This window comes from Dinoponera quadriceps, unplaced genomic scaffold (assembly GCF_001313825.1).
Source record: "Dinoponera quadriceps isolate SergipeBrazil2010 unplaced genomic scaffold, ASM131382v1 scaffold4812, whole genome shotgun sequence".
Taxonomy (NCBI): Eukaryota; Metazoa; Arthropoda; class Insecta; order Hymenoptera; family Formicidae; genus Dinoponera; species Dinoponera quadriceps.
Window position 1 is genome coordinate 23,485 of NW_014558750.1, and position 22,679 is coordinate 46,163.

Consider the following 22,679-nt stretch of genomic DNA (forward strand, 5'->3'; position numbering starts at 1 on the left):
GCTAGACTAGCCGGCGCCCTGGCTCCAATAGTCTGGCTGTTACTGCACTAAAGGGGGACACAGACCAAGTGGGGGTGGATTATCGGCGGGCCAGGCAAGCGGCGGACGAGCGAGAGCGACGGCGAAGCCGGGTGAGGAGGTGCGAGAGAGGAACGAAGTCGTAGAGATATCGATTCATCCAAATCCACGGCGGTGCTAGCGCAAATGGGTGCATGGACCGGCGCTCGCCATCCATCGCGATTGCAGATTACATCGCGTTATGTTGTGCAACGGCAGTTCATCCCTCCTGTTCGTCCCCTCTCCCCCCCCCCCCCCCCCNCCCCCCCCCCCCTCTCTCTCTTCCTTGCTTTTCCGTCTCTCCCGCCTATGCCGATGTAAATTCCATTATTGGCCGACTGATTCCGCCGTGTTAAACGCGACGACGCGTGTATATCGGGTACTCCCGTATTTATAGAATTCGAACGATGCTCATCCGCCGAGCACGGCCGCCGTTCCTCGGTTCAGAATGGATTCCCGAAGGCTCTGAAAGCGTCACCGAGAAATCCGAGAGACTCCGTTTTGTTCGAGCTCCTTTTTACGGGTATCTTCGTACAAGCGTGAAACACGATGTCTGATATTTCTGCGTTTAAAAAAGAGAGGGAGAAAAAAGACGTGGAGGAAAATGCGCTTGGAAAATCGCTCGTGTCTCTTAAACGTTTAGCTCGATAAAATCTTGAAAGTGAGTTCTTCGACGGAAAACAGAGAAGAGCCCCAGCATTCGTCTCTCTCTCTCTCTCTCTCTCTCTCTCTCTCACGTTCGCGAAATGTCATTAGACAATTCCTGTATTTTTATCGTATCCGACACCATTCACGTATCGACGACGCGAAGCTTTCTTAATTCAATAGATTAGTCGATTTCCGGACTTTCCGCTTGCCGATCTGTTCCGCGCTGAAATACCGCTCGCCTTTCTCCATTTCCCGATAACTTTAAAGGTTACACACAGACAAAAAAGAATAATTGAATTCCTTTCGAGGAAATAATCGTGCTGTCAGTAACCTGGCACGAAATGAATTTTCATAGAATCGCTAAAATATTCGGGGCGACTTCCCTCCCCCTTTCATGACAGATTAAATCTCGAAGGAGGGCGGTTGGTAATTTTTCTCGATAGATCGCATCAAGCTGTGCTCTCCTCCATCTATACAGATATAGCTCGAATACACGCGTATATAACAGGAGGACTCGTCAACGCATCCGACGGCGAGAGAGAAAGAGAGAGAGAGAGAGAGAGAGAGAGAGAGATAATTCGCCGATGCTTTTGTGCACCGAATGGCTATAAATTGAGCTAACCTATTGGAAAACGAATGCGCTCCTCGTCCGCATCGATTGCAGCCGAGAATTCGTTTCGGCAAAATCGCCCGAATCAAAAAGGGTCGACCTGTTAAATTCGCATCGCGCGTTCTTTCGTTTCATCCGCACGAGTTCGTCCGTCGAATATTTGCCATGCAAATTAATTTGTCTGTTTTTGCCGGAAATAATAATCCAAAAGAACTTTTTCCACCACACCAAGAACCACACCAAACGTCTATTGTCTCGTTTTCATAACGAAAGCCACCCAGTATAATCCGCGAGATATACATATATTAGTATATGCTTGACTTGTGCTAAAAAAGCAAGGAAGATATTTCAAAATATTATTTCTCTATTTTTGTCTCTCTCGCTAGATAAGCGACTTTATATTGTTTCCTAATGAAAAAAACCATCTACTTATCTCATTCAGCTTGAAATGAATTTGAAAGAAAAAGGGAAAATTATCCATGAAAATATTTCTGTTCAGAATATGCTCAAGAGATGATCGATACATGCAAATCTGACGTGCTAAAGTGGATAAGCTTCATCAAACTTTAAGAGAAAAATATATTGCGTTAACATGGTGAAAGAAATGTCTCGTCTACTAAGAAATACGCTATATGAGAATTAATTGGGATATCGTAACTGATGCAGAGCAGTAGTAGAGACGTTATCTAGTGCTAAAAGCTTCGAGCTCTGCAAATTTTGTCGACGATCTTGTGTCGATTGCAACAATGCGAATAAGCGTACGGAGAGATCCGCTTGATTGTGCCAACAATCTAATAAGTAACTCCCTCCGATCGTGCCTGGGTGAATGGGGGTTGCTCTTTACCTAGGGTAAGAGAGCACATAGAAGTAGTAGTTAGCGCGTGCACAATACAGATATATTTTCGTGCAACAGGTGGCCATCTATGACGATTCAAATTAAATGTATTCAAAAGTCTAACAGCTTCGGATTATCGGTGTTTTATTCTTGGCGTCTTACCGAATGTTCATTGGGTCATTTCTCGTTGTGCCTCATTTCGATTCTATCGTCAACAATATTGCGCTTTCGTCAGTGCTATCTACAAATTGTATTGCTGCTTCGAAAACAGTGTCCTCGAGAATAATATGTCGCACGTATGCAGACACTGGCAGAAATGTAAACGCGGAGAGAATTAATTTCGCGCATCTCTAATTCCTCCTTCGCGAAGATAATCTTTAGCTTCTGACACTTAGCTTCGCACTATGATCTATATTCTTATTTACATCTAATTTGTAGCAAGAATTAGTAAGGGACACTAATTTGGCAACAATACACAGATGCGCCTTTCGGTCATTAAGGGCGATCGCATTCAAAGTGTACGGCTAAGAGTATCTGCATAAGATGCGATCTTACTAATGACTCCCGCGTTTAAGGATTTAGCATAATGACGCAAATCCTATCTTACGTTAAAACAATTCGTAAGATTGTTACGCGACTTCTTGAATATCTTTTCCCGTGTCCTAGAATAGCTCGACGTTTAATTATACGCTTTGTTATCGTTTATTTGAGATATCATGTGAGGAAAAGGTACGAGATCGTTAGTTTTAACTGCTCTATAAAAAAACACGTTCGATACAATGAAGCTATTCACTTTAATTAATGCGCTCCGTGGCAAATTGCATGATTCTCGTCTGGCGTATCGCGTTGCGTGCTGGGAATTCGTGAGTGGAATCGCTACGCAAGGTGACTATCGAGCGGTTTATTTCATCAGGTTGCTCGGGGGTAAGAAGCTCGTCCCAAAATGCAAATTCGCGCTGATACAGAGCCGTTTACGAGATCAACGCACCACTTGGATCAGGCTAAGAGGCTGCGCAGGCGTTTCGCGAAAAGTGCGAACGTCGAGAGATATTTCTCGGTGCCTCCGCTCTTCATCCTATTCTCGCGTATACTCGCGCGGACTCGAAATGAGGGATAAAAGAACATCGCATCTCGTCCGCGATAAAGATGCATCTTTCTTTTTTCTCGTTACAATGACGTACGAATGTCGTTGCAAAATGATACAGTAAAGTTGGGAGTGCAGCAAACTGCCACGATTGAAAGTCACTACTGGACGAGCTTGCCGAAGTGACGGTACAGATTGCGAAAATAAATACAGAGTGTGAAAATAAATTGTGCAACGGTTAAACCTAGAATATTTTCCAATGTTTTAACACGCTGACAAATTTATTTTCATATCTTGCCACTTCGACAAGTCCGTCGATAGTGAGATTCTCAATCGTTTGCTCTACTTTATTTTGTAACCGAATGTACAACCAACGATATTTCAAAGCGATAACGAATGTGATAAGCGAATTTTTACTTTATTTACAATCGGTCTCGCATGATTCGGATGCAATTTCTCGTTCCGCTGTAATAGTCGAGGCGGATGCACGTCGGGCATGTTAATTGGACGCTCGTTATTTTTCATTCCGGCTAGCAAGCGTGGCTCGGTGATATCGGAAAACAATCAGAAATTCACCCACACCTTTCCACGTTCAATCTCGCTGCGCCCTTGAAGGAGGAACACGGAAGAGCGTCTCCGCGTGACCTCGAGCTAATTCTCACCGTATATCCTCCCTTTCGATATTTCCGTTTATCCGTTTTTTTCCCTCCCCGGCTCCCTTATCTACGGTGCTCCGCCTCGTTCCTCTTCGCCGTTACGTCGATCTACGACGAGGAGGAAAAGTGCGAGAGTCAGTTACCAGCGAGGTCGATATAAAATATGGCCTTGTAAGGCAAGGCGGCCTTCCTCTGCGGACACCGAAATAACGTACCTCCTCGTTAACGAGTCGCCATATATCTCCGCACTACGTAACCTAAGGCTATCGGGCGAACGTCGTCGCATCGATGCTCCCTTATATTGCCAACTTATATGCGATCGAGTTTCGCGTAACGATACGGAATGTACTGGCGATACTTCGCGTAAGACGATACCTGGAGTCGCGTGCATAATCGGAAGAAGACTAGCTGCGGCTCCCTTTACTCGACGTTCGGCCTAAGTGAACTAACGAGAGATTCTTATTCTCTAGCATAGAAAGAGCGACGCCACGTTTTCCCGCCCGGAAGGCTTTCTCAAAGCAGAATCCCGTCCGTCACGTATTTGGAAATCTCATGAGATTGAGGAGATTCCATGAAGGACCGAACATCATCCGTATCCACAGGGAGGATTAATTGAACGGAGCACTCTCGAGATAGCGCTCGCTAGAGCTGGAGAAGTGCCTTTCCTCTCAAACACCAACGTCTCTCCGATGACCGGCCGTAGTGTCCAGAAGCAGAGTGGAGCGAAAATGATCATAGTGATACGAGGTGCTTAGAAAAATTGCCACAAGATTTTTTCACGCAACTTCGTTCGTGTTAAAATAAACACCTTGTATTTTAGAATTGTTCCAATTATTAATAATGTCGGAAGTGACTTTGTACGATCGGTTTCAGCATTGTCAAGCGGATGTATTAAAATACAGAGTGATAAAAGGAGGTCTGAAAAAGATGTCAAACCTTTTATTTCCAAGATATACTGCATCTTGAGAGGATGAATTTCTCCCGACGAATTACTTCGATTTACCTATTCGTGATAAGTTCGCTCTGGAAATACATTTTTCACACATTCTGCAGATGAAGCAAGCCGATCAATGTTGCTAAGGCAGGAAAATCGCACGAAAATACGCGTTATACACGTTACTATTCACAAACGTTATCGTCAGCTTCATTACGAATGTGGAGATGTTTCCGGCCGAGCGGAAGACGCGCGATCGATCGGTGCCAAGCGCGTTTTAATTTCCATCCTGGCACCTTCTGGACTTCTCCAATTTCCGGTCCATTGGTGTGAGAGGGAGCGCGACCGCGAGGAAGCGCGTCCCGACGAGATAATAATTCATAACGCCGGCAAAAAACAGGGACATTTTTCTTCACGCCGAGCGTAAAAGCTCGTTCGCTCGCCAAAATTCCGAGGTGGATTTTCCCTCTTTTATCGTAGTCTCCATGTAGGCGCTCTGACCTACTATTCCGCTCTCTCGCAATATTTCATAACTCGCAGGAGCGCGAGCACGCCGTGACGTACGTCGCGTGCAGACGAACTATAATAATGGGCGCTGCGTTTTTTGGGGAAAGTACAGTAAAAGCGACTGTATTTATGACGTCGGCCGGCGCAGCGTGAAGGCACAGTTGAGATTACAGCAAAAATGAAGACGCACCGGAGAGATTACTTTCGGCGAATTCATCGCGCTAAACTCGACGGACATATGACGCACGGTAACGAGTGCCTGAATAAAGTGGCCGTTATGCGTTTCCTTCCCCTGAATGTGACACCGTCGCGGAACGACTAATGTGATTACGCTGTGTGTGCATATTCGCATTGAATAAAAATGATGATGCGTGTAACAATATTTGCGTGATAATAATTCATTGTTATAATCTAAGCTACAAATCGGCGTTCTTTTACACGTAGAAAAACGTTTCTTCTTATACGTTTATTAACACAAACACTTTTCACCAAATATGCTACGAATGCAAACAAAGCGGATAACCATCTATATTTACGTCATCTAATGTGACGTTCCTTTACTTTTCCCCTTCCTGCCATTACAGACTATTATGCAAGACTCCTCTCCCCTCGTGGCGTAATTATGGAATGGCCTCTAATATAAACAAGATAATTTAATATTTAGAGGAAATAATATTTCGTTTCTGATACAAAAATTTGATTTCATTATTACATTGCAAATACTGTCCCACAAATAAGTTCTTTAATATTTTTTCCAATATAGTGTCACGTCTCTCAAATAATTTATTGCTTGTGACAACCATTGCAATGTTTGGGTGAAAATACAAACAAAAATATATTATTTAACGTAAATATAATTTATTGTTTGAAGAGCAATCCGAACAATCCTATTTGTTGAATCAAACATTTGTTTGTGTGTTTTATTTCAACAAACAGATTTATTTCAATTGGAAAGAAACATTATTAGATCCAATGAGATCTTTTTTTCCGTATACATTTCCACGACATCCGTTTTTTACACAATATGATGAAAACCGTCGCGTAGTTTCTCTTTTTGCGTAAACTCCGGCTAATTTATCCACCGGATGCACGCGAATTCCGTGCGAGACGTCAACACATTCGTGAAATCACGGAATGCCCGGTAATTCTGTCCGGCACACTAAATGAGGGTGGAGACTTTTCCACGCCGCGGGAAATCGGAGCACCGATTTGTAAAGCTACGGGGGAGCAGGTGCGCATGAAAGACATAGACTAACACCCTTGTGGTCGAATTCAAGCGGGTACATTATCGCGCCCGAGGCACACACGCGCGAAGAGACGAGAAACCGAAGAAGAGAAAAAAGCAGACGAGAAGCCGAAAAAGAAGAGAAGAGAAGCGAGACGAGGGATGCCTTTGGCGTGGCTCCCTTTTTCTTCGTCTCTGATAATAAGAAAAAAAAAACGTGCATATACGCAACGTCGAGCAGTGCATCTCCGCCTGTGCTGTTTACCACTCGATGAAATGTGATTCCGCGTGGTTTACGCTCATTACTTCGCATGAAGCGTCGTTACTTCCTTCAGCGTGTTACGTCGGCAAGAGATTTAATCTTGACTCTCGTGACGTCCCGACATTTTTCAACGTATATAATAAAGCAGGTGGCATATTCCCGGGCTCTCTCTCTTGCTCGCTCACCCTCTCGAAAGCAAGTACGAAAGGAAACGAAGGTCCAGGAGCTCATATTGATCCACGAAGCACCCGTCGACACACCGATAATGAATTCCAGCTGTTTGTTTGCCCTTCCCATCCACTCGCTCGCAGTTCTTAGAGGGTACTCGATCGAGTTACCTGTTCTATCCGTCACCTTTTGCGACCTCAGCGGCGCTAATTATTTCTCTGCTCGTTTCGATAATAATAACACGACGAGGGGAAAACGATATTAACACTTGTGGAATTTCAGTACGCTTTTACAGTATCGCGGCAACCTCGTTCGTTATCGTAAGAACGCATTTGCTTCGCCGTAATATATTAAATTAAGAAATTCTTTGAAAAGAACTCTCTCGTAGTCTAATTTTCTTATCTTTTCATTGTTCGGAACTTCACAAAACGATCTGTGTGACGTCTCACCGAGTCATCCACGAAGGTGGATTTATTACGGAACTCGAGACGTTTTGAAGCGGCAGATTTCCATCAATCGCGTTGAAACTTCGCGGAGACATCTTAATTGCAGATCAACTCGCCCCGCCGTCTCTTATTACATCGAAGAACTTTTTCTTCTGACTTTCGCGGTAATAGAGAAAATTGTTCCACCAGCACGTGTCAAAGTGCCGTTTTCGTTAACGAAATGCAAATCTTACGAGGGAGGATGGCGACGTTGTCTATCATTCGCAAATTCTGGGACACCCAGTGGTAGTAAATTGTGTAAAAGATAACGCGGCCGACAGGGAATGACGAACGCCAGACATTCGTTCGGATTCCGTGGGAAGGAGCCGCCGGTATATTTGTAATGTATGGAATCTAGTTTAAATTTCACGAGACCGCTTTGCAGCCACGTAGTCGTGGAGCCGTCTGCGGGAGGGAGCCCGTACGTGCGTACGAGGGTCGCACGTGCTGGGAGTCTCAAGCACGCTGTCTTTTTCCTTCGATTTCACCCCCGAGGGGTATCGGCTTAACCGCCGCGTATCGACAAACCGACTCTCTTCGACGCGATCCGAGAGGAGTCTGAAAATTCTTCTATACCGAGCGAAACCACGCACGAGTATGCAGCGCATTCGTCTGACTCCTTTATTTTCTAAACGTTGATCGAAAGGAATAAATGTTAAACAAAAAAACATTGTCTTAAAAGTACAAGTCAACTATTCTTCTAAGGATTAATTCAAGCGGATCTTTCTTATCTGTTCAAATACGAAAATTGTTTTATGATAGTACTAAGTACAAAACGATATAACAAGGTGCAATAAGAAATTTATTCAAATGGAGGAACGATTGTGACGAATAATCGACTTGGCCAAGGGGAAAAGTTTCCTAAGAGGGAAAACGAAAGACATCCGATGGAAATCGATTCGCTGCTCGGCGGCCGCTAATGTGCAACTGAACGGCAAGAAATGAATAATCGACGTAAATTAATCCTTTCGATGTCGCAGAGTCACGACGCGAGACTGTTCGCGATTTGTAGAGGCACTTAACAATTTCTGCAATTGAGAAATTCATCCCGACAGCTCCTGCTCAAACAAGCCTGGACAAATTTAAAACAACTGCCCCCTTGATTTAAGATTATCATTCTTTGGTTGATATATTTTTATGATAATAGCCGACGATAAATTTCCAGCTTAACGGCTTAAAATTACAGCAACGGGTACATGGTCGCGCGCAACACCTAAATCACATTTAATCGTCAAAATATCGTGCAGTTGCAGTGAAACGACATTAAAACCATTGTGTTTGTCCCAACGAACCATGGGAAGCGTAGGAAGAGGGGGTAAAAATCCGCGCAGCTGCTAAATCCCGCTCGAGCAGTTTTCAAGAGAGGCAGCGTCGCGAAATCGGCTCCAAATTGGCCACCAGAGGGAAAGAAAAGAGGGAGAGAGGGAGAATTCGAAAAAGATGGGTGTCACCTCACCTCGATAAAGTTTCGAGCACGGGGCAAACGAAGCGCGCTCACGAACTTTTCAAACAACTCCGACGGTTCCAATTTAAGACGACCGTATTTCGCGCGTACCAAATGCGGATCCGATAGTGATAAATCGACCGCTGATCGTGCAGACGTATCGTGCCGATCCGTTAACCGGGGGAAATTAGAAATAAGGGCCGGCGGAAAGTCATATCGTCCCGTTAATTGTACGAATATACGCGGTTAAATGGATCCGATAAAAGCCGCGTTCAATTTACGTACGTACGAACGTAATACGCGCGTGATCGTAATTGCACACGATGTAGCCGCTACTTGTATCTCCAATGTTCCCACCTTGCTCCACACGTGCGACCTTTATTAATCGGCACACGTACGCGTGTATGTATTGCTTCCCTCACACGATCGTGCATGCGTATATAATGAGGATGCAGATAGTACATTGGGGAAGACATACATGCATACGTATATACACACGGATGAATGTACTTCGCGTTGCAAAGAGGATTCGAATCGACCGTGCTACGGAGAGACATATTCGGGAAAGATATTCGCGCGCTTATACAGTGTGAAATCACGTATTGCGCCAAATAAATTATAATTTCGACGACTTCGGGACCAACCGTAGCGCGCGCGGAATATCGTATGTATTTAGCATAATCTTTTATACGCTCGTCTCCTACCTAACGTGTCGTTAACAGACAGACAGCCGTATGATGCGATGACGTCTGCCGCTCCAATATCGACATTAACGCGCACAGTTAATATATCGTCACGTCACAGCGATATTACACGGCACGTGCGAATCTTTCAGCTTGTTCCGCGATGTCTCTCCTCTTGTCAACTGCAATTATACGTCGCGACGTAAATCATCGAAAACTCGCGAGGAACTATATTAAACCGCGATGTCAACAGTGAGAAACTCTAAGCTAACTTCTTATCGTCGTATTGTCTCGTCAAGAGAACGAGAAAGAAAATCCCTGTCGCTTAAATTCTAACAAATAGAACGATATAGGGGAAAGAAAAAGAATGAAATATATTATGTCGAATCTTATCCTGTTATCGGTTCCAGATATGGGTAGCCTTGAGAGATGGTGGAGGATATACGAGAGTTTCCCCGGGAACAGCCCCGTATGCAATTATCCGTAAAGTGCACGTGTTACCGGCGCGGCCAAGCTCGCAAGATTACCTATGCTCTTTGGAGACTTCTGGATTTGAATAATTTTAACTGGCGCCGGGAGAGAGAAAGCGCCCTACCATGCTAATGAGACAGAAGGTACCCGGAGAATTTAATTGGAGTCTAGCAATTATTAAGAGACTCTAGCGGCAATGAAACCCTTAAAGTGAAGTACCATTTTATTGCGCCGCCGTAATCGACATCGTCATTGAAATCGAGTAATCCCCCTGAGAGGAACTGCAGACACATCAATTCGCTCGATTATACATTCTCGGGGAAAATGTTATGCTGGTTTCTACCGTGAAACACTAAGGGAAGTCCGAGAAGAGATACTGATTATAAAATTAAACGCTTATATTACCCGTTTTTATCAGTTCTCTTTAATTCCCTGTGGTAAGCATATACGATTTTTAATTAATACACAATCGAGGCGAAATAAGAAGCAAATGCATGTGTCATTAAATATTGAAATCCTGGTTGATATATCGGCTATTTTTACTTAAAATGAAAAAAATAGAGATAACTAATAAAAAGCTGCACACGATTCGTTCGACTTTTTTCAATAACTCGCATACACACAAGCCCATCAACCGAGTGTGTACGATAGTAATATTATCTTTTGCCATATATTATATCTCCCTGTGTTCGTTGTCAATTTTAGATCCTATTCGTTTTCATCACTTTTTATCTCGCGGATAAACAATTCTATCGCGGACGATAACGTAACGAATAACAAAATTAATAACACACGTTTCGTATACTATCCTCATTCCGAACATTATATTCGCTGAAATATTATCGCATCTCGACGTCCACCACATCTAACGTGTACAGTTTAATTTCCGACTATCACTCGTTGCTATGCGATCAATGTCGCTGATGTTTGGCACCTTTATATTCGCGTTATGTTACGTTCGAGAATATCTGGAGTAAAATTTGATAAACTCGAGAAAAGTGTGGAAAAATCTCTGAGCTAATTCAGAAGTAATTGACTTGATCGTTACGATCGTACAATTTGGAATTCCGTGAAATTTCAGTATCATATTCATGATTTCGTCAACGTCAAGGACGAATGCGCGATAATCTTCCACGATCGCGACGGTAACTCAACGAGAGCAATATTAAGGCGATGTTCTCGTCGAGCATTAGTTCTGTAAACGCGCGTTCACGATCCTCACTATGTTTCCTCTAGGTGGTCGTTGGAACGTACTGACGTCCCACTCGACTCTCCCTGTAAAATAACTAGGATATGCGTTCACCCCGACTCTACAAAGATCGCTATTATTATTGTTGTTGTCGTATTTCTTCGTGGGTTAAAATTTTGCTAAAACGCTCGGTGTAACAACTATCCTCTAATGGAAATCATGTTGGTACAAATTCGCTGAACAAACGATTTTGCTATCTACTACGTACGTTTGTTCGGCGCATTAGCATAATTTGCATTAGCAGTTTGTGTCTGTTTGTTTTCGAACTCGCGAAACTTTACCCGGAGTCTTTCATGGAAAACCTTGCCGGTGCAATAGCAATTTCGCGCTGATGCGACATTGCGCCCAAAGAAAAAACTCAGTCAAACTTACCGAACAGATGAACGTGATATGAGTCATGCGTCTCGTCGAACAGAAGCGAACGCGTTCCCTCTATTTTGTCGCCGAAATGACGACGAAGACCACTGGTTATCGGAAAGATATTGTTTTTTTAATCGCACGGGACAATTAACGCGATTGAACGATCACACGGCACTCCCGGCACTCGTTTGCGCGCGTAATGTACTCTCGGCAGGTTAAAAGACGCGAGGAAGACGCGGAGCCATGATTCGAATCGTCTGAACCGAACTGTCGCGGCGTCGGTAATCGTTTCACCACGGCGGATTCTTTGACGACACCAAATAAACGAGAGACTAATTGCGCTTATTTGGATCGATCTGAGACGATCACCCGTTCGCTCCATTCGGCATCCTTCGCGCGTAAATTCGCTTTTGACGAATCATCATCAAATTTCGATCGGGAGTGACGTAGAACTGCTACTATGCGACATCTAGAGGATCTCTCCGGATTTTCTATTTTCGATAGCTCGATTGTCAGTGGGTAAATACGTCGTTGTCATTGGCCGGCTCGAATGCGCTAGTTATACTTCTCAATCGCTGCAACGTTCAGGCAGTTAAAACGGCGGTAGTTCGTAACTGCGTCGTTGCTTCACCGAAATGTCGGCTGTGCACTATCGCCGGGAATATCGAAAGTAAATTCGAAAGTCTCGCGATCGAGGAATTAAGTATCGCGCACTCACCGGTAGGTCGGAGTTCAAACGACTGCGTTTCCGAGGGATGTCCAAATTAACGCATTTTTACCGGAAATATTTTTTGCGTGTTTGTGGTAACGAAATGTCGTTGTACAACGTCACGAGCAAACATCTCACGATCGAGAGTGTTGGATGGAAAGCATCAAAGTTTATGGCAAGTTGGAGTTCAAATATTAACAGCGCACGCTTTAGTCTCGTCGAAGTCACACGCACGCATTATTGTCGGGAGTGCCGGAAATGGATATTACGCGTTTGATGTAATTAAAAAGTTACGAAAAATTGCTAAATAAAGTGTCGCCGAAAGTTAGTGTCACGCGGAACGTCAAGAATGCCAGGTAAAGTGTCCTGTTACGGCAGTTTGAAAGTTTCAAGTCGCGATGTCCTGTTCTCTCAATGATCAGAGAAAAGTTAAATAAGCGCTCATAAAATGGAAATTATAACAAATAACGTAAATAACATACTAACAACATTTATGATTATTATGAAATCATATATTGCCAATTGAAATGAAATATGAGAAGCGACCGATTTCTCTGGAATTTAAAAGAATTAATTTACTTGAATCTCTCTCTCTCTCTCTCTTCAGAAAATATGAATACATTACACGGAATTTAAATTGTCTCTAAATAATTATGTTACTTAGAAAAAGTATACAAAGTGTAATGAATATTAAAAAACTGCCTAAAAAAACATGGCAATTATAAAAAAAAATGAATGCCAAATAAATGAAATTCTAAGAAATCGTCGTTCCTTCAAAAACATATATATTATAGTGCATCCTAAACTTTGCGTATATTGTGCCTGACTTATTTTATAAATCTTATATATATATCATCCCAAATATGTAACAATAAATCTAAACATATATAATTCTTAATAATAATCATGCTTGCCATAAATGACAGAAATTATGTAAATCCAATCAACATCGCTGGTACAATTTCACCTTCATTTAATTTTCGTTTTTTCTCTGTTCGCCCTGGAAGCATTAACAGCGCATTGGCACCTTTACAACTAAGTAGCTTACTACTTATTTGATTTCCTGTGCTATAAGCTAATGGGAGATCTTCGTTATTCCATTCCAAAATCGCTCTTGCATATTCGGGACGTGGATCCAACTTATACGATGATGTTAACTGCGACAGCGATAATAATGTTACAACCATATATGTTGTGCATCTTTTAGCACTCCTGTATATGTAAAGATCTTACAAACCTTAGCTTTCACTATGATGGGTTTCCACAAATTATCAATCATTTCATTCAAAAGAGTTAAAAGGAATAAACGTGCAGTAACAACAGCAGATACTGGATTTCCTGGCAGACATAAAATATACTTTCGTCTATTGTTGAATGTGCACGTTGCAAACGTCGTTGGCTTTCCTGGTTTCATATTCACGCGACCTAAAACGTATATCGTGCTCTAACAAATGCATTTATATTGTATGCTACATTCATAGACATAATAAGAATAGACTGAGCATGTCCTCTAGTAAGCAATGAAGATCAGATAGAAAGAGACGGACAATAAGTGCCGTGTAACTTTCTCTCTTTTTTTAATGAGGAAAGAGTGGGATGTAAAAAAAGAGTGGGCAGACAGATGAACGCTCGATTGTTCACGCATCAGAAAAAAAAGATGTGCTTAGCTATCTTCCTCTCTTTCATACATCTCATTTTTCCTTCATCAGAAAGAGAAAGCTACACTGCACCTATTGCCCGTCTCTTTCTATCTGATCCTATATTTCACGTTCAGTCTATTTTTACTATTTAACTCTATAACTATATTATAGTATCAATGTATGGTAAAATAAATACCAAAGTGTATCGTGGCCTTAAAGTATTCTTGTAAAATAGGCTTTAGTAGATCTCTATCGCCCATTGACACAGAACCTGTTGTCACAAGCACATCTACCTTTTGTAAAGCATGTTGCATTTTAGATATCAAAACCATTTCCCTGAAAAGTAATGAGAATATTTTTTTAGCATCTTAAATTTTAGTTGTAAACTGAGTAGATGTAACGCGCGTATTAGCAATCACGTCAAATTTTGGTACACTTACTCATCAACCGAGATTCCGAAATCCAAAGCTGTGAAGTCGTTCTCTTTTAATAGTGTAATCAAGGTTATTCTGTTGCTGTCGTAAACACATGCTGGTTCTAATCGTTGTCCAATTTCCTGCAACTCGTTTCCAGTAGACAACACTCCTATGGAAGGAAGTTTCGTAACCGTAACTTCTTTAACGCCACAAGCGGCCAGAAGTCCTATTTCCGTTGGACCAATATTCGTATATGCATTTAAAACTAAGCTTTCTTTCTCTATGTCGCAACCGATAGGTCTTCAAAAATGCATAAAGAGATAGAGTTAGGGGTGACGAGATACTTTTTCTCAAAAATTTTTACCGAAGCTTTGTACCTAATATCTTGCCCTACCGCGGGTTCGGTCATTATCTCAATTTCTTCTTCTTCAGTTTTATCAGAGTTCTCTGATATTAAATTTGTATCCTCAACTTGTACAACTGCTGTTGCACCTGCAATCAGAAAAAAAAAGCAGTAAGAAATTATATATATATAATCACGAATAAATTAATTTTACCCTCAGCGCATTTGTAACTCAATAAAGAAGTCAGACGCAAATTTTTAATTATATAAATTTGTATAAATAGCAAAAATAACGAAAAAAGTACAATGCAAATTGTTATTTACCTTCGGGTACAGGTGCTCCAGTGTTTACACGCACGCACGTGCCAGCTTTAAGTAAAGTTGAAAAGGGCTGAAAAATATTTTTCCTTGTAAAGCTTCAATTTATTGTTCCGACAGATCGCAACTTACTTCAGATCCTGCTGTTACACCACATAACACTTTCCTTCTACCTTTCCCATCACTTGCCAATACTGCATATCCGTCTTTAATGGAAGCTCTAAATGGCGGCAAGTCGTAAAAGGAATATACATCTTTGGCTAATATTCTGCCGTATGCATCTTTCGTATTCACAACTTCGGTCTCTGCTTTTGGTACATTTTTACGTATTAACTCCATTGCTTCTTCCACCGAAATCATAGGAAACGGAGACTGTCTGTGGCGTTGTGCTACATTTTTATAAAGCGTCTGCAAAGATTTTTTTTACTTGTACATGCTTTTCCCGTAGAATCTTTATATTCAATTGTTCCCCACATTGCACACAAAATAATTATCATATCGAATGATTAGTTCTTCTTTTGAAGAAATAATCATCTAATTGCTTTAAGCAGTACAATATAAAAATTATTTTACCACAGTGCTAGGGCCAGCGTGTTGACTTAATAAAGATGATTCTGTGTGTTCCATAACTTTATGAGTTTCTGCAATTAATGCTTTCCTATCTGTGATCAAATCTACCGCATGCGGAATCACAGGTGCAAGCGCAGTCAAACATTCTTCCACAGCATTACGTGAACCAGGCAGATTAATAATTAAGGTCTTATTTCGTATTCCACATACAGCTCTGAGAATGCATTAATTGTAAAGGCTATAATTTCAAGAACTATTAGGTGAGCAGAAATAAATATCTATACCGAGAAAGCATAGCCATTGATGTTTTTTCCAAGCCTGCTATCAACATTGCTGTAAACATTCCAGGAGCTTCCTTATTAATAACTTTTTTAGTTGCTTCAGGTGTTACATCCCTCTTAGAGAATCCAGTTCCTCCAGTGGTAAGAATAACATTTGCTTTGTATTTATCACTCCGAGAAATTAAGTATTTCTAAAAGAAAATAAAGTAAAAATTAAGATGGCATAAGGAGATTATTGAAATTCCTTACCATTATCGTATCTTTATCATCTGGCACAATTGCTGTGCAAATGACGTTTCCTTTAAGTATATTTCCTACTTTGGTGCTTGTGTCGCTAATAAGTTCTTTCAATGCGGGACCACTTGTGTCCACTTTCTCACCCTTTGCACAAGTATCGCTCACTAAATAATAACAGAATTGTGAGAAAAAATTATTGCCTGCATATAATTATTTGTAATTAAATGTGTTGAGCTAGATAGAAATACGTGATGATCATATTTTATCACAACGTTACATCGTGACTTCAACTTGGTATTTTTTTTTAAAGATCATTAAATAATTATGATTAATGCTATTAGATATTTTTGTGACATCATGATATAAACGACGACCGAGTAATATATGAGCCCGCATCCATTCTTCACGTTGTGACTATTGTGAATACAAAATGAAGTCAGAATGAATACATTTTGTTATCTGGGTAGGTAACTAATTCTAACCTCTAAATGGGTATATACATTTCGTTGTAATATTTTACTTAAATTGAAATTTATTAATGCACACTTTTGAACATTGATATATTTCATACAAAGTACAAATGCAAAACATTAATACTGCATATGATACATACCGGTTAAAATTGCAAATGTTATTTCTGCCATCTTAGCCTCAATCTTCTCTTAACTCTGTGTCTGAGGAAGGATTAAGAAAGAACTAACAGACCCTCCCACTCCTCATCACGTATATTATCAAGTCTCGAAAGTTCGATCAGATTGCAAAGATAATGATATCCTGAGTTATCTGGATTTCATAGCAGAGATTCTAGTCTTCAAAGAATAACATTGATAATAAAATGATAATAAGTGAATAATAATAATTGAAAAAGAAAAAGATCATAGAGATCAGCTGTATTCGTGTGAAAATCTCGCGTATCGGCTATAAGTTCTCGGTAAATAATTTTTTCCCTCAATTTCATATTATTATGGTAAGCAACAAACATATCTAAGAGAGACAACCTATATCGTACTTGTAATGATAAATAATATAACAACGTGAAGTATTATTTACGACATTTACCCGTTGCGCAATAAACGCCTTTATTGAACAATTATCTAACAATAATTGGTATCTAATAAATAGCGAAGTGCGCTCAACTCTAAAGTACAATAGTAACGTATCTTCCGAAGATAATTCCTCTCTTTTTGAAGTAAAACTTACAAATACAATCCTCGCGATAGTGTTGCACGCTGGTTTGCGCATGCTCATCGCGTGTAACAATCGCGCCAAGTAGAAATATGGATATACAAATACTTCCACATATCTGATATATATATATATATATTAGCAGATTTATATAAGTGATGCTATTTCACGACGCTTCTTAGGAGGATGATACCGGTAGTTTCATACAATTTCCCCGTAGCACACGATTCCTTTGAAACGTTAGTTACAGCGATTTTTTGAGGAAAGAATACGGTTGAACGGGAAGTATTTGAAACATATTTTAACTCATCTCTGTCCTTTAACATCCGGATGGAAGATGAAACGTGTATCCTGAAGTCAATAGTCGACTAGGCCTCTGGAATAAGGAAAAATAATGTTAGTACAGTACAATCGTACATTATTGTATTTAGATTCAGTTGCATCGAACGACTTTGTTTCTCGTTTTATTAAGGCACCAATTAATTCGTTAAGATATTACATATCATTTTGAAATATTTACAAATTGCCGATGCAACTTGATTTCGCCCGTCGGCAATGGAGATACTCTACCGACTGCTCCTGGGGCTCAGTGAACGAGGTGGTGAATCCCTATGCCTTCTACGTGAATCGTTTCTATTGCGATCACGATCACGATCGCGATCATCGCGTCGATAATCTCTGTCTCTTTCCCTGTCTCTTTCTCTTTCTCTATCACGATCGCCATCTATGTCTCGATCTCTTCTCTCGCGACGCACGACATGATGTCGGGGACTACGGCTAGGGCTTGACGTGCGAGACGCGGAAGAACGTGTATCGGAACTGTGGCCTTCGTAGCGATGCCTTCGCTCTCTTTGCCTAAAAGATCAGATGAAATTAACGCCGCAGCTTACAAAGAGCCCTTTTCAACAAAATGAGAAAAAAAACATCTTACTTTCTACGGAGTTTTAGGGACATCTCTCGAATCTCGTCTTCCCGGTCTTGCCTCTGCTGCTCCATTTTCTCAATTCTTAGTTGCTCGGCCTTCTTGTCAGCTTTATCTGCACAGAAATGCACATTTTAAGTTTGTTTCACAATATGCAACTGCGCAGCGTATTTTTTTAAGCACAACTCACATTGTCTATTCAATAGAGCCTGCATTTTTTTCTTAAGCCGCTCCTGAGGTGTGATTTTCAGTGACTGAAAGATGTATATACTCTTAAAGCTCTGTAGCTAGTTAGCCCTCTTGGTATAATATGCAAATCTAACTCGCAATGCATACATAATGTGTACACACGCAATTGATAACGCGTTACCAGATAAAAACATAAATATGCACCACGAGAAATTTGTCATTTTCACTGACCGAATGTCGTTTGATCACACAGATTAAGGAAATAACAGCAACGATGCGACAAACTGAATATGAACGTTTGAGGATTAATAATAATCGTTGTTTTTTTTTTCGTTTTATGGTCGTTTGAAAGTTTGTCGATTCGCACGTGAACATTTCAAATTCCTCGTTGCTCTAACGGTGCCCGTAAAACATGTGCTTGACAATACGTTAAAAAAAAAATAAATAAATAAATAAACATCAAATAAATGTAATACATGAACACATCGGTGATGTGTTAGCATAATGAAAACGAGAAGCGCTCGTCGAGACTCCTCGTTTAGAAGGGTACTTATATAGAGACAAGAATGTTCTGTCTTTATTCTCTGTGCGTTAAGTGACTAAGAAAGCGTTATGGTTCTTACTGACTTTGTGTCCGCCACCAGAATTTGTACTTAACCCTGCTTTTGGCTTGTTCCTGAAATATTCAAGAAAGATTCGTTTAAAATATAACCATCTCAGATACGCGCGAAATAAATTTTAGACTATAGAGACTTTTTCGTGCACCCACGTGCTTGTGTTAATTATCGGCGGCTTCGGCGCTGCTGGACTGGCTTTCTCTTCGTTATCGGACAGTTCTAATTCAAGACTCGACGACTTCCCACGTCGGCCATAGTACCTGCAAACAGTAATTGATTGTTAGAGACAAACGGCGAATCTATCACAGCACAGTGAAATAATCAGGCACTTGTAGGATTCCACAAGATTTTCACCTTGGCAGTGCTGGTGTCTTATTGTCATCACTCCGCGATCGTTTACAGCTCGACTGACTTCTTGACCGACTTCTAGATCTCGTCGGAGATTTCGATCTCGATCGTGACTTGGATCTTGACTTAGACGGCGAGTAACGTCTTTTCCGATAGCTATCTCTCGAATGGCTCCTATTGCGTGATCTAGATCTCGATTTCGATACGCTGCTCGAAGACACGCTCCTAGATCTCTTCAAACGCGAACGAGACCTAGATCGGGAAACAGTAGACCTGGATCGAGATCGGCTGATGCTCCTGCAGCGCGATCGTGATTTACTTCGTGATCGCCTGGACCGGCTTCTTGTCCTGGATCTGGTGAACTTTCGAGGTCTCGAGCGAGCCCTTCTGGATCTGAAGTGATCAGACAAATGAAAAGCAAACATATTACGAAATAATTTAACGAACGATTACAGCGTTGGTTTTCGAACAAAATTATTTTGTAAAAAGCTGTTCGTCGTCTTACCTTATCCTGGATCCACTTCGCTTTCTATCGCGTGCTTTATACGATTTAGTCCTACTAACAGAGCGTGAACAACTTCTCGACCTAGACTTCGACAGTTTCCTACTGACTGTTCTTTCACTGAAAGTGGGACTCTCTGATCGCCGCCGTCTGAGGTACGAATAATTGACCTTTTTTGAGTACGACGATGTGACGTGCGAGGTACTGCCGTGAGTTTCCTCCTCCCCGCCGAAACTCGTGATGTAAGTAATCTGTCCGGTATTTACAGGCGATGCGGAACGCGATCGCGACTTGGAAGAAGACTTTCTGTAGGGATTGTACTCCGGACTCTCCCTCGCCGCGTAACTGCACGAATGAGGATTTTGAGGAGATAATAAGCAAAAGTCGAGAAAATAATTCAAGTTATTACCTAGGTGGACTCATCACGCGACCTATCATCTTTTTTTCTCTGAATGCTCGTCGCTCCCTACGCGATCGTCGACCCTATTTGAAGACACGTTATCAATATTTTTTCGAGTAGGATGTGGACAGAATATACGATTATTCGAGTACATCGATATAACTGTTTACCGAATACATGGCTTTCTCCTCCTCTTGCTTTCGGGCTTGCCGCAGAGTTTCAGCTTCTTCGAAATCTTGCGTTAGAAAGCTAAAATAATCAGCACCTAGGAGTCCATATTTTTGAGCTACCAAATTCATCTCATGCGCCTGAGATGGTTCTATTTGAGATACATCCACACATATGTCTAAACAGAAGTGATAAATTATATGAGAAAAGGCAATCCTTTCTCATCATTGTTCAAGCGCTGAATAGCATTAATTAAATCAACAATACCTAAATCTATATCGCTATCTTCGTCATCTGCCTTATCTTCCGATATAACAGGGTCTATCGGTTTTACTGGCTCAGGTATCGGTTCTTCTGTCTCGTAATTGTATCCAATGGCAGCACTATTGGCAGACTTTTTCTTATCTTTGGCATCCAATTTTGTGGATGAACCAAACTGCTCCTCCAAATATATTTGATGGAGAAACTTTTCTTCAGCCACTGAAAGCCAAGAAATATTGATTACTAAATATGGCAAGTCATTTTGCATGAATTATCCATGAGACAATGAAGAAACGTACCACCTAAAAATTCATTTTGAACGATAATACGGTAGCGTTCATAATTGATATGTCTATCTTCACTTGTCAGAGCAATATCAACATCGATCGTGTCTGGTGCCTCTGGTATCCAATCAAGATGTGCTCTTACATCAAAGCGATCTATGAGATTGTCTTCGTTGCCTTGCCAAGGCATTCTATGATAAAATTACAAGATCAATGAATATAACCAATAATCATAACACACACTGCTATTATATATTTACATATTGGCAGGGCTGGCACCTGCAGCAGCTATCGCTGGATCCAAGTGAATCTTGCAAGGTCTGCCATGTAGTTGAAGAAATTGCGTAGGATCTGACTTCTAAATAGAGCATAGAAAATGACACGAGAGCAAACGTGTTTAACAAGGAAAATTCTACAGAACATTCATTCTACTGCGTTGACGATAACCAAAAGAGAAAAAGAGAGAGAGAGAGAGAGAGAGAGAGAGAGAGAGAGAGAGAGAAAGAGAGGGGGGGGGGATACATATATCATATTATTACACATAATTGAATTCGGTAAATTAAATAGCATGAGGGAATCTGAGTGGTGTCGCACTTTATTTCATATTCTTACGATTTTCTCGTAGTAATCTCGTCTACGTTCCGCTCGACGACGATAATCGACCAGCATTCCGCGTATCTTCTTTTCCTGCTTGCGTGCCTCGTGCCACATTCTGCCACCGGTCTTCTTCACGGAGAAACTCATCTTCTATTGCAAATTAATTTCGCGCGGCTAACTCAACAAGAGTGCCATACGTCCAACTGTAATTGCTAAAAAATTGAAGTACTAATAATTGACACGCTTTCTTCTCCCGCGAGGCGGACATGTTATTTCATAGGAAACTAGAGACCCTACAATCAGAGATTGGACACGCAGAGAGAAGCTAGAGAGAGTGAGGCGGATCGTGTTCTCTTCTTTGATTGGTGCTGCCATTAGGTGAGCAACTTTCGTGTTGTATATATCATGTGTGTTATATATATCACCTTAGTTGTGTTCGTGGTGTCATATATGTAATATTTCTATAAGGGGCAGGTTCTACTTAACGATTGCAAGCACCGTTCTGTTTTTGTTTAACATCCGAACGAAAGAAGGATAGAATGATACTCGCGATCGTTGCGAGCGTTAAGTGAAACGCACCTAACGCAGCAGTTTTCCTATAAGTGAACCCGACACTGAAGGATAGAAGATGGACGGTTATTGGCTGATAGGAAAGAGTGGGAGAAGTGTCCATGCGCTAGCGTAGCGACAAAATGTAAACAAATTTATTCAAGGAACTGAGTAATTAATAAGAAAAATAAATATTTTTATTATCATGACAGAGTTCTATTATATGAATAGATGATAAATATAAGTTTATAAAATTTACGTGGTTAGTTTTCAACATAGCGTCAGGTCAATCGGCTTGGACCATGGTGGAAGGGCAAATGTCACGCATGCGCTTTACAAAAAAACGAACATTGATAAAGGCAGACGAACATTGTCTGCACTGTACTGTTGCGGTCTCACTTCTGTGAATAGCCAGTCGTCCTATGCTGTCTGTGAGAGCCGACTCAGAATGGAAGGATAGACGAT

General features: G+C 41.2%; 2 protein-coding genes across 3 annotated transcripts; both read right to left on the bottom strand.

The window, feature by feature from the left end:
- Positions 1-13,204: 13,204 nt before the first annotated feature.
- On the bottom strand, positions 13,205-17,036 carry LOC106749977 (gephyrin). Its single transcript, XM_014629977.1, has 11 exons — positions 16,806-17,036; positions 16,205-16,356; positions 15,959-16,146; positions 15,678-15,888; positions 15,237-15,512; positions 15,111-15,177; positions 14,821-14,935; positions 14,468-14,743; positions 14,224-14,363; positions 13,625-13,812; positions 13,205-13,544 (listed from the first exon to the last, which is right to left on the bottom strand). Exons 1-11 carry the CDS (start codon positions 16,834-16,836, stop codon positions 13,317-13,319), a joined length of 1,872 nt encoding a protein of 623 aa, XP_014485463.1. The 5' UTR covers positions 16,837-17,036; the 3' UTR covers positions 13,205-13,316.
- Positions 17,037-17,232: 196 nt separating this feature from the next.
- LOC106749976 (CLK4-associating serine/arginine rich protein-like) lies at positions 17,233-22,470 on the bottom strand. Of its 2 annotated transcripts, XM_014629974.1 has the most exons (14): positions 21,681-22,432; positions 21,329-21,426; positions 21,084-21,259; positions 20,791-21,003; positions 20,526-20,701; positions 20,365-20,438; positions 19,959-20,300; positions 19,460-19,846; positions 19,258-19,365; positions 19,116-19,164; positions 18,490-18,553; positions 18,309-18,414; positions 17,948-18,232; positions 17,233-17,753 (listed from the first exon to the last, which is right to left on the bottom strand). In XM_014629974.1, the coding sequence occupies exons 1-14, from the start codon at positions 21,810-21,812 to the stop codon at positions 17,735-17,737; spliced, it is 2,229 nt and encodes a 742-aa protein (XP_014485460.1). In that variant the 5' UTR covers positions 21,813-22,432; the 3' UTR covers positions 17,233-17,734. The 2 variants fall into 2 exon arrangements, with proteins under 2 accessions (XP_014485460.1, XP_014485461.1); XM_014629975.1 differs by lacking the exons at positions 17,233-17,753; positions 17,948-18,232 and having other exon boundaries at positions 18,323-18,414; positions 19,112-19,164; positions 21,681-22,470.
- Between the last annotated feature and the right edge of the window lie 209 nt (positions 22,471-22,679).